We start from the raw sequence: 18,195 nt of genomic DNA on the forward strand, positions 1-18,195 counted from the left end.
TCTTAAAATGTCTCTAGGGGCTTTCTGGGAAGGACCAGGGGGAAGAACCACTATGTACCTTGTGCTGTAGATGTTCTTTGTGCTCAACAGGGTTAAATCGGCTTCAGGGCGCTTTGCAGGCTTCTGTGACAGATTTCGAAATGGGAGTTGCTGCCGGTATCAGGCGGCACAATGCTACAGTGAGGAAAGCTGGACGAACGGCTGCAGCCAGCCTACATGGCAGATCGGGGTCAGGAATCATTGTCTCAGTGCTGAGTGGCAGTTCTGGAGCACTGGTCGAGACATCTCGGATGTCTTTAAGCAACAACGGATTGACAATGGTCAGCGTTGACATCGGCTGCAGATCAAGGAACTCGAGAATTTCATTTAAGGTGGGTGTCTGTAGATGCTAGTTGCTGCACTTCTCCCAGTTTCTTCAATGGGCTTACGTTGTCCCTTAGAGCAGACAGCCCAAAGCTGAGGAGTGTGTTGCAGACAGCTGCCATGTCCTTGGTTAAAGGTTGAGAGACCTTCTGCTGTAGCCTATCCAGGAAACATGCTGCAGAGCCTAGCAGGGCGCGCTGTATTCTGGCTGGGTACCAGTTCTGGAGCGGCTGGAGGGTAATCTGAGTTCTGTATCTTCTAAGAGATGTTTAGGGGACTGATCTTGCTTCCCTATTTGGATATGCTGGCCTTCCTTCACTGGTGGAAGATGTAAGGCAGACTGTAGCTTCAGCAGGGTCCAAGTTTGAGTTCTCCTTTCTTACTTCTTTTTAAGTCTTCAGATGGTTTGCCAGCAGAGGGGCTCAGCTCTCTTTTAAAGCCAGGTGGGTCACAGTGATTGGTGTAGGGTAAGATTACCTTACTGAACCATTCTTGGGGTCCCTACCAACAATCTCCTGTATGCGTGCTTTGCAAAAGGAAAGATAAAGGTGTGAAAACAGGCAGAAGGAGTGCCCCATATCTAAAATGGCTGAACCCTTCTCTCGTCAGAAAGAGTTCTGGGCTCACTCCTTTGTACTACCCATCTTCCTGTCTGTTTTGTTCAAAGAGTCTCTCTGGTTGATGGGCCTCCCCCTGTGGTCCCTGTTAAAGTGCCAGGTCTCCCTTGAAGCTGCGGCAAGATCAGACTGTCTGGCTCCTGCAAACCACATTCACATATCTTATGAATGGGGTCCTCCCACCGAGACAGCCTTCAGTAAACAACAGACCCAGACATGACAGTTTGTTGCCATTGATACTGAAGACGGTAGCAGGCTTCAGGTTGACACAGTTACACATGAAAGGTTGTTGGGTTTCCGGTCTCCTTTGGTAACCTTTGCAGTCAGGCCCCATGTGGGCCTATTTGAAATACCCTCTATTGGTATGTTAATTACTGCCACCAGATGCAGGGCCTAACAAAAGAGCAGTGCGGTCCCATGGAGCCTTTGTCAGTTAATCAGGCTGACCATGGCAGGGGGAAGGTTGGCCTAGTTCTATGTTCATTAATTCCCAGGTTTTTTCCCCTGCTTTTTCTGCCAAGAATGTTTTGCCGAAAATATTCAGCAACTTATTTTTCTTTATTTGGGAGGGGGGGTCCCAAACCACACCTCCCCTATTATTTATTCCCTATACCAAACCCCACCCCGTACCCCCCCATATTTGTCAATGATTTCTTTAAGCAAAAAATGTTCGGCAAAAAATCCCACAAAAATTTAAACGGCCGATTAATGAACGTTGTACCGGCTGGTCCGCCACCTTCCTGGAGATGACATTGTCAACTCCTGGCTGTCACATTCCAACTAAATATGACAGGGGCGGACTGCGCCTGTAGGATGTGTCACCGCCAGAGTACAGGGTCTATGCGTTTTTCATGCTGTGAGCATGGGAAAATGTGTGTGGATTAGCCCCAGTCAATTACCTGAGGTTGGTCTACAATCATACCATTTAATAACATTTCAAAAAAAGCCCAGGCAAGGGCATGCCCACCATGCGGATAGTCTAATTCCTCTCCTGGTTGCAGAATTGTAATATTGCTTCTTTGATTATTGTGGGGGACTTCAATTCTGTTTGTCCTGATTTGAATGACGGGCCTGGTGTTTACCGATATACCTGTAAAAGTCAAAGCATGATTTCTAAAATGGGATTACTTTTTGGCACTTTGAAGTTAAAAAAGTTGAATAGTAATGTACAACGGGCAGGGGTCTGCCACCTATGGCTCACCAGATGTTTTGTACTACACCTCCCATGATTCATCACCATTTACTATGGTGGCCAGGGCTGATGGGAGTTGTAGTCCAAAACATCTGTAGAGCTAAAGGTTGCAGACCCCTGTGCTAGAGCGACAGACTTGCAGATTCATCTCCTCTATAATACATCCATGTCTCACTCAGTGTTTTATTGTTGCAGTAAGCCGCAGATTTCTAGTGCTCCATCTAGTGATCCTAATGTGTTACAACCAACCTTAGAGGGCTCGCTCCCGAGTAGCAATGAAGGGATGGGTTGTCTTCCCCCATTTTCTTTTAAATACGGGTTAAAATCGACTATGCTGGAAGCCCGGTTATATCAATTCTTCTAACACTGATCTATCTCTCTTCTGTGATTCGCTAACTGTTGAAGAATGGTACGATTGTTTTTCACCAGAAAGCTTTTCTACTTTCTTCCTGGAAAGAACTGCACTACTTTTGTTTTGTAACCTGGGTAAAAATAGGAAAAAGGGTAGTCTCTTTCCTGTCATTGTTTCAATCTCATTAGCCAGGAAGAAAAAGAGATTTAAGAGAGGCAATTGAAAATCTAAAAGTTAGAATTTCAGACGGCAGCGGACAGAAGTTCAGCTTTTAAAAAGATTAAACAAACTTTGAGAAATTGGGATAAGTTTTATAATGATCATGATATGATGTCCCGTAGAGGTAACCAAGGATTGTTGGCAACATTAAAGATCTAAGAGTACCGCCAATTTCTGGGAACTTCGAAATAATGAAATTAAGACCCAAAACGAGGCACCAATAAACCCTATATCTGTTGTAAAATCGAGCTCACATTTCTCTGAATGACATGCCCCATAATCAATCAGATGTTCTGCATTCAAGTCCATGGCATCTCCCCCTTTACAAAGGAGGAAATTGAAGATTATATTCAGAGATTAAAGACCTCAGGAGCAAGTGGACCCTGCAGGTTAATCAAAGTAACATTGAATCCAGCACCAAAACTATGAGCCGAAATCTTGGAGTACCTGTTTTGGCAAATATGCTCCACCATAGTTTACCCAATTCGTGGCCTCTATCCTATGTAGTTCCGATATTCAAGAAGGGAGCTAGGGGGATAATTTTTAGGATTCACTCAGTCTCACTTCTTGATGTGAACAGTAACATTTTTGCCAATCTGGTTCTAATGGAATTGGAAGACTGGTCTAAGGAATATCAGAAGCTTAAATTCTACCAGACAGGATTCAATAACAAGCTGGGCATAACTAGGGACTCCTGCGTATGTTGCAGGTATTGACCTTACGGCTGCTTTTGCCAGCATAGTACCGTATGGGGTACATTTCCTAAATGCTGCATTCCTGAAGGACTATTGGAGCATTCTATTAGCATTTCATTTGAATATGCAAATCCAGGTATGCTTAGATTGCAGAGGTGGTCTTTCTTCAACTATCTTTACTGGTAGATGCTTAAGACATGGTTGAATACTTGCACCCTGCCATTTTTGTTTGGGCTATTAGGTGTCACTTGCGACACCTACAAGCTGAAACTGTTGCATTAGAGTACAGATAGGGGGAATGGCATATGAGGAGGGAGACACAGCCTGTAGGTGTTTGAGTATGTGCCAACTCATTGACTGCCCATGGCCATGCTAATCCATATGGCCATTCCTACCAAGTTCCTGCTGCTCCATGCCCAAAACACCTCCTCATGGGAACCCTCTGAGCTCGCTTTAATCAAGCTGTGCCATCAAACGCTGCACTCAAAGTTCCTGCAAGTGATTTTGCAATGCAGTCTTCTGAGAGTTAATAACTTAATTTGAGTTATAAACCTGCTACCGGTGCAATAAAAATGTCTCATCAGGTCTGCCTTCAACCACTTGATTTATAAGCACATTATGTGTCTTTCCCTGAAGTGTTGTTAAAAACAAGGACAGCTTGCTATTTAAATGATATTGTTCAAAGAAAGCACGGCTCACCCTGCATTCCTCTCTTGCCCTTAGGGGTCTCTCCACCCTCCACACTTTAAAGTGCCAAAGGCCATTAAAAAAGTGTCAGTAACAGAGTCAATTAGACCCGATTAGAACAAAAAGAGCAGAAACACAGCTGCTGCACACGAAACACTGGTACGCAATGAAATCGAATAAAGCAGACAAATTGCTGGCGAGACAACTGAAGGGCAGAAAACAGGAACAGACGGTACAATCCATAAAAGATGAACAAGGAACAATGAAAACTCAGACGAAAGACATTAAAGAAATTTTCCGGAACTACTACCAGAACCTATATTCCTCCCAACACCCGAAGGAGCAAGATCAGGAGGCCTTCCTCAGAGGCATCACCCTACCAACAGTTTCCCCGTCAGAAAAAGAAGCCCTGGACGCGCCAATAACACCAGAAGAGGTGAGGAAGGCAATTAGAGACCTGCCAAAAAACAAAGCCCCGGGTCCGGACGGATTCACAGCAACCTTCTACAAAACATACGCGGAAACGCTGATTCCACATCTGACCACGCTATTTAATACCTTCAGGACACAGAATAACATCACCCCATCGATGAACGAAGCAAAGATTCTAGTCTTCCATAAAAAGGGGAAAGACCCAGTAAACCCAAGCTCATACCGCCCAATAGCCCTAATCAACGTAGACGCCAAACTTTATACGAAGGCTCTAGCGAACCGACTGGCGCCACTACTCCCCAAATTAATCCACCAGGAACAAGCGGGATTCATTCCCACCAGAAAAACCCACGATAACATAAGAAGAATAATACACCTCATCGAAAAGGCAGGCATCGTGAAACTCCCATCAGCAATAGTATCGTTGGATGCAGAGAAAGCATTCGATCGGGTCGAATGGACAATGCTTTTTGCGACCCTCAAAAAAATGGGAATGGGGAACGACTTTATCAACATGATCAAAGCCATCTACAAATCACCGACCGCCAGGATAGCAGTCAACCGAGAACTATCGAATCCAATCAGAATAGGAAGGGGCACCAAACAGGGATGCCCCTTGTCGCCCCTACTCTATGCAATCTTTCTTGAACCCCTATTGGAAAAGATCAGAGTGACGCCAGAAATAAAGGGGATAGAAATGGGCGGACAAACACACAAAACAGCCGCCTACGCCGACGACATGATGATGACCATCACGGACCCGAGCAGATCGCTTCCACACCTGATCCAGCTGATAGATGATTACGGGGAAATATCGGGCCTGAAAATTAACAAGCAGAAATCGTCGGTAATGACAATGGCCGGAAACAAGGATGAGATCCACAGGATAACGAAAGAGCTACGCCTCCAGACGTCAGAGGAAGGAGTAACATACTTAGGAGTGACCCTCACACCAAAAATAAGAGATCTATACACAGGGAACTACACGAAGCTAATGGAACAAGTCGTCTCAGACCTGAGCGGATGGAACCCCCTGAAGGTGTCCTGGTGGGGCAGGTTAACGGTTATAAAGATGACGATCTTACCTAGATTGCTCTACTACTTCCAAGCACTCCCCATAAAGGTCCCAACATCTTTCTTTAAATCACTCACAAAAACAATTACCAAATATATATGGCAAAATAAGACACCGAGAATTTCACACCAGGCACTTACCGCACAAAAATCAGACGGGGGGATGGCACTTCCCCACTTCAGGAAGTACTATGAGGCGGCACAACTGTGGGTACTACATGAATGGATCACGGATACGTCAGATAAGTGGTGGATGGCACAGGATCGAGCGGTGGCGAGATCTAACCTGCGTCACCTGTTGTGGAAGAGACCAGCACACAGACATCATAACATTGATATAAGTGAAGTTATGAGCACCACTATGGAAATCTGGGACAGAGCCACCAAAAGAGAAACCCTAACGATAGACCCGGCCCCGTTCATCCCAATTTTAGACAATCCAGACTTCCCCCCAGGGGTAGAAAAAGGCGCATTCCAGAAATGGAGGGACTCAGAGTGTACGAAAGTGGGCGACATGTTTGAAAAAGGGCAGATAAGATCATTTACGGACTGCCAGGACTTACTAGCCCTCACGGAGAAGGACAGGTTTCAGTATGAGCAAATTCATCACTGGCTCACATCCCCCAGAATTATGAAGGCGTTGACAAGGGACCTAACCCCCTTTGAGACCTATATACTAACCCAAACGGGAGAAAAGAAATTCGTCTCATCTCTTTACAAATTCATCAATGTCCAAGAAGAAAACATCACATGGTACTACATGAAAAAATGGGAAATCACGTTAGGGAAACAAATCCCGAGCACGCAATGGACGTACCTGTGGCACATCATTCCCAAGTGGACGCGAGCAATTCAAACAAAGGAAGCATGGATCAAGGTGATGATCCAATGGCATTACACTCCGGAAAGGCTACACAAAATGTTCCCGACAACCCAAGATAGCTGCTGGAGGGGATGTGACACAGTGGGCACCTGGAGGCATATCTGGTGGGACTGTCGGGAACTACAACAATTCTGGACGGAAGTGAAAGACAAGATGCAGGAAATGTTCATGGGAACGGACAACCTAGAAGAAGAAGTTTGGATGTGCGGAATGTGGGATCCCAAAGATAGAACTCTAAACAAGACACAAAAACGAAACTTTATGGGGTTCCTCATAGCGGCCTGGTTGGCAATAGCACAAAAATGGAAACAAAAGACCCCCCCAACGACGCAAGAATGGCTCTACAGGATATGGACATATGTAACGATGGAAAGAATAACGTATAACCTACAAGGGAACAGACAGCGATTCGCCACAGACTGGGGACACACCATAGAATACCTGCAAAGTGATTACATGCTCCAATGGTGCCCACATAACATTCGTATCTTAGATATGTTCACAAGCTAAGCCCGAAGCAAACATGGGACAGTAGGAACTGCAGAGAAACCAATACCGGTGGGGAGGGAGGGGGGCGGGAAGGGGAAGTTGGGGACAATGTTGTGTCCCGATGTTAATGTCTAAGAAATGTCAATAAAAAATCCATTATAAAAAAAAAAAAAAAAAAAAAAAAAGTGTCAGTATCACAGATGGTGGCCCAGAGTACTAATGGTGATAAATGCCACTTCCAAGGGTGTAGAGGGCTGATATGATGTGCCTGGCCTACCTGTCATGGGGTTGAGGTTATTCGTAGCCCTGATCTCCCCCAAAAGTGGTATTTAATGACATATTGAAAATCAGATCAATAAGAGGCAAAAGTCATCTTGTCCACATAAACCTGACAATGACCCTACCCGCTGCAACACCATACTCCATACTTGGTCTCCGGCTAGAACTTTCCTGTAACATTGTAAACTTTTTCATTTATGAAACATTTGAACTTCTCCTTACAGAGCAAATTTTGGGCCACACATGTGGCTCATCCAATACACGGGACACTGCCCTGTGCATCACTGACTGGACCCAGCTGCACAGAGCCTTGCACTGAAAACCTGTTTTCAGAGCCTTTTTATCATATCTATTTATTGTGTCCATTCATGCAGCTGAACTTTTACTTTTTACAGATACTCATCTCAGTAATGTCTCACTTCAGCAGTACACAGAAATGCTGTACTGTTGCTCATTTTGTGTCTTGAGTGCAAATAACGTCTGGTGACATAAAAAACATGAGTACAAAATTGCTTATCAAAGTTGGTTTGCTAGCTAATCATGACATGTTTAATTAGCAAACTCTGCTAATCCACTGATGTATGCCTTGCTTTCAGACTTAGGAGACACCCGCTCGGAAGCTAGATCATTTCCTCACCACCTAGGCCATCTATGTTTATCTTGGCTGCCCTACGAAGATGATCCAATATTATATTGCACTCTGATTGGCCTTCAGCGCTCTTGAAAAAGACAGCACCAATGTGCAATTGACAACAAGCTGGTCATCAATACAGCGAAATCAAAGTTGATGTGTTAAAACTCAAAAGTCTCAATTTCTGGTGCGTGATTGGGATTGCGTGATTGGGAAGGAAAAATTGTTATTAGTCCATCAGCTTGTATATTTGGGATTTTAAATTGACTAAACTAAAACCAAACGTCATTATAGTATGTAGCTCAACTAAGGAGAATTAATAACAAATTTGGCAAGTTCTCGGTGTTGCTAATTATAAATAATTCAAAGCAAAGCTAACAACTGATTCTTAATGGCCTAGAATTGGGGGACATAGGATATGAGACACATTCTTGGTAAGCTAGAGGGTCACTTAAGTAGACGCATTCAGGTGCTCCATAACAGTGCGCCGCTATCAATTATTAGATATGCATAGTGAAATGGCATTTTAACAGATTTATGGAAAACCTTTAGATCATCCAAATTATTTTGATATGATAGCCTCCAGCCTGCTCTTACGTTGTTGCATTGATATCCTGAGGAATCTCGGTATTTTTTTCTAAAACCCTCATTACCAACCAAGTTCTAGTGAACAAGAAACTGTGCGATTTGGAGTTGCCAACTATGCGTGAGTCAATTTTAGGTTCAAAATGATATTGTGACCTTGCAATTGAGGGGAGAAAACTAGGTTGTCTGACTTAATATTGAATTCAATGTACAATTCCCCACTGGAGAATTAAATTGTTAAGATTTAGATTCACCGTTCTCCCTACGTATGTAATCTTGGGAATAAGAGTTGGTCTTTCGCAAGTGGGGCGCTTTTGTCATTTTTGTGGAGACCACACTAAAGTTCAATCATTATTTCATATTTGTGTGAATTGCGCATAACTATGAGCTTAGGAAAATATTTTTAGAAATTTCATCTCAAATTTTGTTAGGATCAATTCTGCAACCATTTGGGAACGTATTTCTGGAGGTAATTAAATCTCACTAATCCTAATAACTTTAAAATGTGTCAAATTTGTTTTTAAACTTAATAAATATTATTGGATACTGTTGTATTGTGATGTGCATATATTTGTGATATGTTTGTATTAAGATGGTCTGAAATGTTATTAGTTTGTGTAGGGTAACTTTTGCACAATGAAAATTAAAAAGGCTATTTAGGCGCCATCTTCTTGATGTAATTTCCAGTTCTTTGATAACCAGGCATGGCGATAGCTAATTGTGAATTATCTTGAGGGTCAGGTCCCTTTCATCTGCCATTTCTTCAATGGCTGGCATCATTCAGATACCTCACATTCAAAGTGGATATAGATGTATAGGTGGAAAGAGGGGGGTATGTCAATGAACCTGCGGTCTCCAATCTTAAAATACTATTGCAGCACAAAGCAAGCAAAACCTCTGTTTGTGCCATGAACTTATAAAATGATCTCCTCCAAAGGACATTGAAAACTGACAAATTTCCCCAACGAGGTCCCATGTGGTGAGTAAAGGAATAGTTCTAAAAGGTAGGGAGCATTCCCCCTTTAAATATACTACTAAATACTGGAGTATTTGCTGCCACAATTGGCCACATGATCTTTGAACGTCCTGAATCAAATAGCAATACATAAATACACTCTTTAACGGTATTGTGATGTTTGGGCGAAGCTGATTTTTTCAAAGTCATTTTTACCGAAATAATTACTTTGAAAAACTCAAATAATTAATATAAATCGGTGTGCTTTTTTAAATAATTTTTTTGGCAAAAAGTGGCATAAAACCCTCTTGACTAATTGACAAATCTGTGAGATTGTCTTTATTTGATAATTGGATAAGTGAGGAGTGACTAGTATAGGTGGAATGACTGAGGGCGTGGGCCTAAGCAGACATTCATATGGCAGAATCTACACAACTCAAATCAACGGTGGAGGGGGGCATTGTAAGCAATATTGGGATGCATGCAGGGTCCCTGGTGGTAGCAATTGCAGAAAGGCCATTTTCGCAAGTCATTCAGTGCAAAAGATCCTTTCAGCAATGTGCACTGGGGCCGGGGAGGCCATCACAAAAACAACGCTGAACATGCATGCTCTTCACAGCAGACAGAGAAAACAGACTAGCTTCCCTGACAGTGGGCGCACACCCCAAGGGAGAATTCCTCTGGAAAACTTGCATTAGCCCAAAGAGCCTCCGTTCTGCGTAGCTCTGAGCTTTCAGCCACACTTATTCGGGCTCCCAATGATACTGCTCAAAAGGGTAGCACAGCAGGCAGCATTGACTCTCAAGAATCCAGATGGATGCTTTGGGTGCTATAAAATAACGGGTAACATTTTGCTGGTAAAGGGGTGGCGGTTTTCAAGGACATCATTTCACCAAAATGCCAGGGATAGTGTAAGTGACATCACACAACCCTTGATCTCAGATGACATCACAGGAGCTGATGTAATTTGACCCCACTCCGAAGTGACATCACATGAAGCGATGGAACACATTTCAACCCTTGACAAAACAGGAAGTGGCATCACATAGCACTGTTTCTAAGTACACTACAATAAATATGGATAAGATATCACTGTAATGTGATATACATTTCATACAAGAATTAATCACCATGAGTATCATTAATATCAGTGTGTGTATAGGCCAATATTACCAAATTACTGTGAATGCAAGCAGACGTCCATGGCCAAATGGTAATGATGTTTTATATTATAGCACTAAGCTTAAGCACTTTATATAGAACAAACATACATACAATATCACCCAACCTGTGTTGGTACTCATTTATAGACCTCAGAAGGATGAAAGGCTAAGTTAGCCATGCTGGGATTCGAACCTGCAAATCACACACACATCGCAGCAGTGAGCACTCAACCCACTGATCTATCTTGCCAGCTATAGCCATCTTGCCGGCTATAGTAAAATGGGCAATTACATGTTTGAATGTTCTCGAAGTCAGAAAGCAAATTACACTCTTCAGTGGACACCAATAAACTGGTAACTGAGATTTAACAGCAGGCCAGTTCATATGCAAGTCTCGGGCAAAGTTGGCCACGTGTCAAGCCTGCCTGGATCTACTTTTCAGGCTTCAGAGGTTGGCAAAATAAATACTCTTGGGAGGGTTCATAACTGTGTATTAAAGAATTTAGAGTAGCGCAAGGAAAGCAGCGCACTCGCACAGCACCCCATACTCTGGGCACTTGTTACCTCATACATGCAAACAAACATCCTGAACAGCATGCCAGGGAGATAGGAAAGATAGACACATTACAACAAAGCATTAATTGTGGTACAATTAAATCGAGGGCAATTGGATGAGCTATTGTCAAACATTTCTACACTGTTCACAGGCTTTAAGGCACAAGGATTTTGTCAAGTTAACGAGGACACCGAGATGGAATGTCTTGTGATGATCGTAACAGACAGCGGCAGAAAAAAAAACATGCTATAACTGCAACTTGTGAAAAGCAAAATATATATAGTTTTTGTCTGCATGGTGAATTTGAGGGGTCTAAGAACTGACTAAATCAGTGACTCACCCCCTGAAGTGTGCCTAAAATAAACCTTTAATGAGTCTAGCAATTAATGTATAGAATTCCAGAAAGTCTGTTTGTTACTCCTATTCTTTATTATTTAGGGTCACTGTTCAGTGTTACACTTGTGGAACCCCCTGTTTTCTTTAAGAGGCCTGAACAAGAAAGCCAGCTGCTCCAGAAACAAGGAGCCACATGGCTCTGGCCACAACCCAGGAGCTTGCATTAAAAAAAAGCAAGTGAGACCATGGGGGTAGCCAGGGAGAATTCAGGGGTCGCAGTTGCAACCCATGGTGACCTCCACATGACATCCCTGGGGGTTGTTTGCTCTTCTTGTCACATTTTGACTGGTGAAAATATACGAAAGCAAAACAGTGTCCCTACACATCAAGTGAATTAAATTACATCGACTCCTCACCTTAATGGAGCAGCTGATGAGCCCCCCTCGATTGTGGACCTTCAGCACGCGCTCAAAGAACGAGTTCCTCTTGGTCTCATCCGCCACCAGGTCTCCCTCGCTCAGCTCATAGGGCTCAGACACGCCGCCGGTGAAATCCACAAGGGCATCGGCCGTGTTGCCTCCGTCCAGGGCCTCATAGCAGCCAGCTAACCTTGAAGAAGCGGACACATACAGATCATTATAAGGGCACCCATCAAAAAGAAACACGAGCAAGCACGCACAGGCGGCTATACGGAGAACCGATTCTCAGGTGTCATTCATAAGTGACCATCCTGAAGAATTAGCAGCTGCACAGCACCGTAAATTATTGTTCAACACTGCCACTGTACACTGGGTACTTGCAAACACGCAGTTTAGAACATGAAACTAATAACAGTATTATTTTTCAGATAAATGGAAACCAGCATTGGCAGAACCAACACAAGCACTGCCATAATGGTTCTACCAGGCCATACGATGGCAACAGCTGGGAAATGGTGCTAGTACCTGGACTTCTCATGGCAGTGCCTGGCAAATGCCCACCTGTACAAGAGCCAAAAGTGTTAGATTTGCCAATGTTGGTTTTTAACATGATTTCACAGATGCAATCTCAATCTCAAAATCTCTCTCAATCTCTCTCAATGTATCTCAAGCTCTCTCAAGCTCTCTCAAGCTCTCTCTCAATCTCGATCTATCTCAATCAATCTCCCTCAATCTCCCTCAATCAATCTCCCTCAATCAATCTCAATCTCAATCTCTCTCTCTCTCTCTCTCTCCCTCTCTCAATCAATCTCTCTCTCAATCAATCTCTCTCTCTCTCTCTCTCTCAATCAATCACTCTCTCAATCAATCACTCTCTCAATCAATCTCTCATCAAGTGGCTAAAAGCACTGGTTGAGAAAGTTGTATTACACCAGAAGCTGGTCAATAAATGCAAATATGCCATTATCTTTTGGAAGGCTGCTCACTCAGAAAGACTAGAGGTTGACTTGGTGATGCCTGGGGCAGGGGATTTGGCCAGGGAGGGGCAGGTCATGGGTGGGCATAGCCATAGGCATTGCCTCGGCCGGGGACAATCGGTTTAGGAATGAATAAACAAACAGCCGCAGGCTCTGCCCCCTCCTCGCATCTCTCGGTCCTGCCTTCACTTCCCACGACAATATGCCTTTGGGTATTAAGCGCGTTTCGTTATAAATATCATATCAGTTTTTTCGACATATAAGCAGTGATTTTAGTGACACCTCCCCAAACGAGTTAAAAGTAAAAAAAAAACGTATGCGTTAACGTTTTCAGATCATCCGAAAGGCTTCTTTGGCTGCGACTGTCAGTGAAATGAGAAGTCCTCGAACGAAGCCGATGCTATTGATGACCTCTATGGTCGGGTCACGCGTTACTATTGAAACTGTGCAAACCGCAGTGGCGCCAGAGGCCTGACATCTACAGGGATGAGGTCAGGCCTCTGCAGGATGTCCATAACTCGTGGTGGACATTCTCTGAGCCCTGGATTACGCTCAAGCAGGTCCCTCTCAGGCGTGTTAGTGCTTTGGTTCAGCCAGCATGATAAGCCATTGGATCAAGGAAAAGGCACAGTCCAACTTGATGAACCCCCTTAGGGTGTAGTTTCTCCTTTAAAGTGCGTGGGAAAATAAGTGAACATCGCATTGCAAGGAGCAGCTTTCTCCTACATTCAATCACCAGGTGCTGTGAAGACTTGTTAGCAAACATTGTGTGCACTGAGCTCTGCACTACTAGCCAGCCCTTCCTCACCTCGAATTTCTGAGGCTCTTTTGGCTGCTAATAATAAGGCATTACAGTTTTAATCCCCCCAGTTTGAGTTCACACATAAAAGCGTAGCATAATGGCAGAACAAAATGCAAAAAAATAATTCATGACATGTAAAATCGTAGGATAAAAAAAATCGCAGCTACAGTTAAAATGAATGAGATACTTAAACACATTAACAAAGGGGGTCCTGGGAGTCCCTCTGCCAGACATTAGACCTGGTTATGAGAGACTTACCCAGAGTCTTTAGCTCACTATCTTTCACAGAGGAGAAATATCCAAAACATATCAGTCTTCGTCCTGCCCTGGGGCTGTCCAGCACCTAAATGCTAGGCAATTCTCCTCTAAACAAGAGTACCAACAGCATCCCCAGACAGTATTTCGATCTGGTTGGAGCGAATAGTGCAAGGGGTACACGTCTGGATTCCCCTAGTAATTTAGGGTGAGATCCAAAGCTACTAAAATTATGCAAATAAACAAGGGGGTTCCTGGGAGTGTCTCTGCCAGACATTAGTCCCGGTTATGAGAGATTTACTGTTGGTACTCTTGTTCAGAGGAGAATTGCTTAGCATTTTGGTGCTGGACTGCCCCAAGGCAGGACAAAGACTGATATGTTTAGGATATTTCTCCTCTGTGAAAGATAGTGAGCTAAAGACTCTGGGTAAGTCTCTCGTAACCGGGACTAATGCCCGGCAGAGGGACTCCCAGGACCCCCCTTGTTTTTTGAGATACTTAAACTAAAAGTTAAATGGAGCATACACCTTATTAAGAAAAGGATATACTGTTGCTACATTTTGGCTGCTGGCGCCTAATTTAGCATATTTATTGGGCTGGTATTCCAAACCACTGTATGTATGAAAACACAAGGGTGAATTTGTGTGGTCTTAAAATATGCTAAGAAACACCATTGTTATAATCCATATTATCCAGATATTTTGAATTGCATAAGGAAGATCCAGAGAATGTAGAGTTTCAGATGCTGCAGCAAGGCTTTCATGTGACCTAAATCAGAGCTTATATTACTTTTGCCCAGGTTATTCTGAAGAATGCCTTTCTAATGTTTTGCTTTCTTGATGCACTGCAAGTTTATGGCCCGCAGAAAGAAAAACTGAGGGCTAAACATCACCCCTTCGTCCCTCTTCCATGTCCAAGCCCTGAATAATTAGATGGTCCTCACCTCTGAGAGGGCAGCATGTTGCTGAGCAACAACACATTTAAACTCAGTGTTCTAACCTGCCATTTCCACTCCCTAATGATCAGTTACTAAAGTGATTTCATTCTCAGAATATGATAAGCTCTTCAAACTAGCCTCAATCCAGGGTTAACAGGCTTTGGTGTTGCTTGATATAGTATTTATGCAACCATTCAAACAGGCAATTTTGTCTTGGCTCAGTCACGGCAACAACACTTGAAAACCTGTACACTTGCAACCTCATTCCATGTTTGGCATGTGCCTTCCTGGTAACTTCTAACCTCCGTCTACTGCTCAGGCTAGCATGTGTATCCTTCCTCGCAGCTCGCCATCTGCCTCCTATGCCCACTTTTGATCACTTGAACTTTCTGTAAGGCTGCTAATCTGAGTGCCGACTCAATGCTGCTGTATATGAACCTTTTTCATATGGCTACTGATCTGTGTCCTGCTTGCATACTACAGGTGGTAAACCTTCCTCATGCCTGCTTTTGTTGAAATGAGTCCGGTACCTATGCTAGAACACAACTCCTCTCCCTGTGGACTGCTAATGTTGCCCTTGAACCCACTTGTTTATATTTTGGATTCCAGCACAGATAAAGGAGGTTAGGGGACTTTAAAGGCGTTCCAAAGTTTAGTTTGATCCCTGCAGGGGGGTGGGGGGGGTCTGCAGCTATTGGTTGTGATTGGTATGGGGGGCAGAGAACAGATTCTTAGAGGCCTTTATTCTTTTGGTATGAGACTAGCCCCCAGATGTGTCTAAGCATTAACAGGGCCCTGTTCACGCAGTGCATTTTGTAGAATCCTGTTGTCTCCATAAATGGTAGTTCTTGTCTAAGTTTCTCTGTTGGAATGGGACATGTTTCATGCCCATCAGACAGAAATAGGTAGGTAGAGGGGGGGGGCGCTCTAGAGACACTGCCCCACGGCCGTCTCATCACACTCGGTCTGGTGTTGAGCGGAACTGGAAAACAGCCGATGAAGGAAGGGAAACCTCTCTGGAGGCACATGCATGCTCAGAAGCACAATCTATTCTCCAATCTTTCAAGGATTTGTATGGAGTTATAATCTAAAGTTACTTAGAAAAGTCCCTTTTTCATTAAAATGTGTGTAAATGTATATGAATATAATACAAAACCGTAAAGAAAAATGGCTTTGTTTTCTTTCATTTTCAGTCATAATTAACCAAATTCAGGATCCTCCAAACATACAAAGAAAGAGTCCTATGTTTCCCGTTGTCCGAGCTGTTCGGCCCGTGCACAAATTGTGTGAGGGCCTCACCAAATGTTTTTCCCTGGGTCTCACAAAACCCTTTTACTGCCCTGCTTACAAACTCCCACAAACTCAATGATCCTGTGTTGCATGCTCTTCATCTGGCCTGCTTCAGGAACATGTGATCGCACGCTTGTCCAAGAGCACCAGGATAGACCGGGGTGAGTGACACCCGTGTGACTGGTTGCCTGGTCACTTGTGCCCTGTCCCACTTCGGGCTGAACGCAGAGTGCTCTTGTTCCATGTATGGGACGTCATTACACTGTTTTGCCCCTGCTCATCTTCACTGGCACCATAGGAGTCCCCTCGAGGCTAAGATGCCTTGGTGCACCCGTTATGGATCCATATGCAGTGCTATGTTTTTGCCATACTGTAGTTGTGCTATAATGTGCCCCCTTCCTATGGCTTACCCTTTTTACTGAGACACTCCTTATGTGATGCTGCTTTCTCTACTATAACTATATTATGCAATGTTCTGCTCTTCTTGAAATACCTCCTTACATAGTTCAGCACAGGCCGGACATGCCTGCACCTTCAATGATTAGGCTCACCAAACAGGCTTTGACGCCACACAGATGAGGAGAATCCTATCCTTCTTTGCATATTGTGGCGAGTCAGAAGAACACAGACCCTCTTTCGACATGATATACAATATTTTATTAAAGTAACACTATACGGCCCAACTTTCCCTGTGTCTATGGGTGGTCCCTATCAATGTTACTAAGGTGCTCGCCCTTTAGTCATGCATGCCCAAAGAAATAAGTCTGCTTTCCAAAACTACCCTAATTTACCCTACCACTATAAAAACTAATTTGGATCAGAGGAATGACTCCCTTCTCCTGAGGGTACTTCTAGTACCAGTCTGCAGGATTATTTTTAGTATATACTCCTCAAATTGTCTCTTGTGACTTCTTGAATCAGTCTCTGTAATTCTGCAAATTGGGCATTGAGTTTTCCCTTCTCTTTAGTAATCCCTTTTGGGGACCTTTTATGAGACCGATATCCCTGGTTGTGGGTCTCAGCGTATCCTTGGAAGGTATTCTTGCTCTCATAGGCTTTCCCTCTTGGGTAATTACAGCCTATTTTCGTTTACTTTACTTTGTATATGGCTCACCTGTGTAGTTCCTCTAGACTCTGTTTCATCACATTCTCTCTCTTCAGTATTATCCTCTACTTGGATAGAATATCGAGTTAGTTTCCTCTCTTCCCAGGGTATTATTATCCACTGGTCCTTACTTTTAGGGTTTACGTTTTCAATAACTCTTTCTCTTGTATCACAGACATTCAAGTTAACTTTATCTCATTGCTTCTGCTGAGATGAGTTACGTGTGCAGTAAAATGACAATGTTGTTCTATTAGACAAGACAGCAATTGGGCTGCAGCGCCTCTTGGTCTTCAGAGACAGGAACAAAAAGTAGTTTTTCCACAGTGGGTGATAGGAGGTCTACATATTCCAAGGGTAGGAGATTTGCTCTATTTGGGGTATAAAATGTATGCCTCCCTGGCTACATGCAAAGTAGAGCAAGATATTCTTATGAAAATTAAACAACTGTCCGCTCAGATGAAAAAAGTATTGATGAGATACTGCAGATTCTCTCTCCTACCAATAATTAAATTCTATCAGGCCAAGGTAATTCCAATTGTACTGTTCCGTTAGGTGACAGGACACCCTGTGGCTCTAGATTGGTGGTGGTATTGGTGATGGTTTGTGGACCAGTGGTCCATCACAGATCCTCCTTCCTGGTCTCATCACCACCTTCTCCTGGGCTCCTGCCCTGTCAGTTTCGCACACTTCGGGTTTCCTGTAGCTCTGGCGTCCCGCTCCTCGATATCAAGCGAGTTTGAAACTCTCAGGCTTCCTGGCACTCGACTTCTCCAGGTGTTGCGCAGCGAGGGGCCTTCCCAGGCCAGAATGTGCGTTCCTCTCTTTCTCTTCTCTTTTGTTGCCCTTTCCGTGGCTCTTAGAGTGTACGTTAATCAATGCACTTGCACCAGTGGATTGGATAT

The 18,195-nt window shown here is 43.7% G+C and overlaps 1 protein-coding gene across 1 annotated transcript in view; it reads right to left on the reverse strand.

Moving 5' to 3' along the window:
• CAPN5 (calpain 5) overlaps positions 1-18,195 on the reverse strand; it is an 820,088-nt gene that overhangs the window by 157,113 nt on the left and 644,780 nt on the right. Inside the window, exon 5 of the mRNA XM_069640007.1 lies at positions 11,925-12,117. Within this exon, the coding sequence (XP_069496108.1) occupies positions 11,925-12,117 (193 nt within the window). The remainder of the gene's footprint in view (positions 1-11,924; positions 12,118-18,195) is intronic.

The sequence above is a fragment of the Ambystoma mexicanum genome, chromosome 7q (assembly GCF_040938575.1).
Source record: "Ambystoma mexicanum isolate Mex_15411 chromosome 7q, UKY_AmexF1_1, whole genome shotgun sequence".
In the NCBI taxonomy this organism is placed as follows: Eukaryota; Metazoa; Chordata; class Amphibia; order Caudata; family Ambystomatidae; genus Ambystoma; species Ambystoma mexicanum.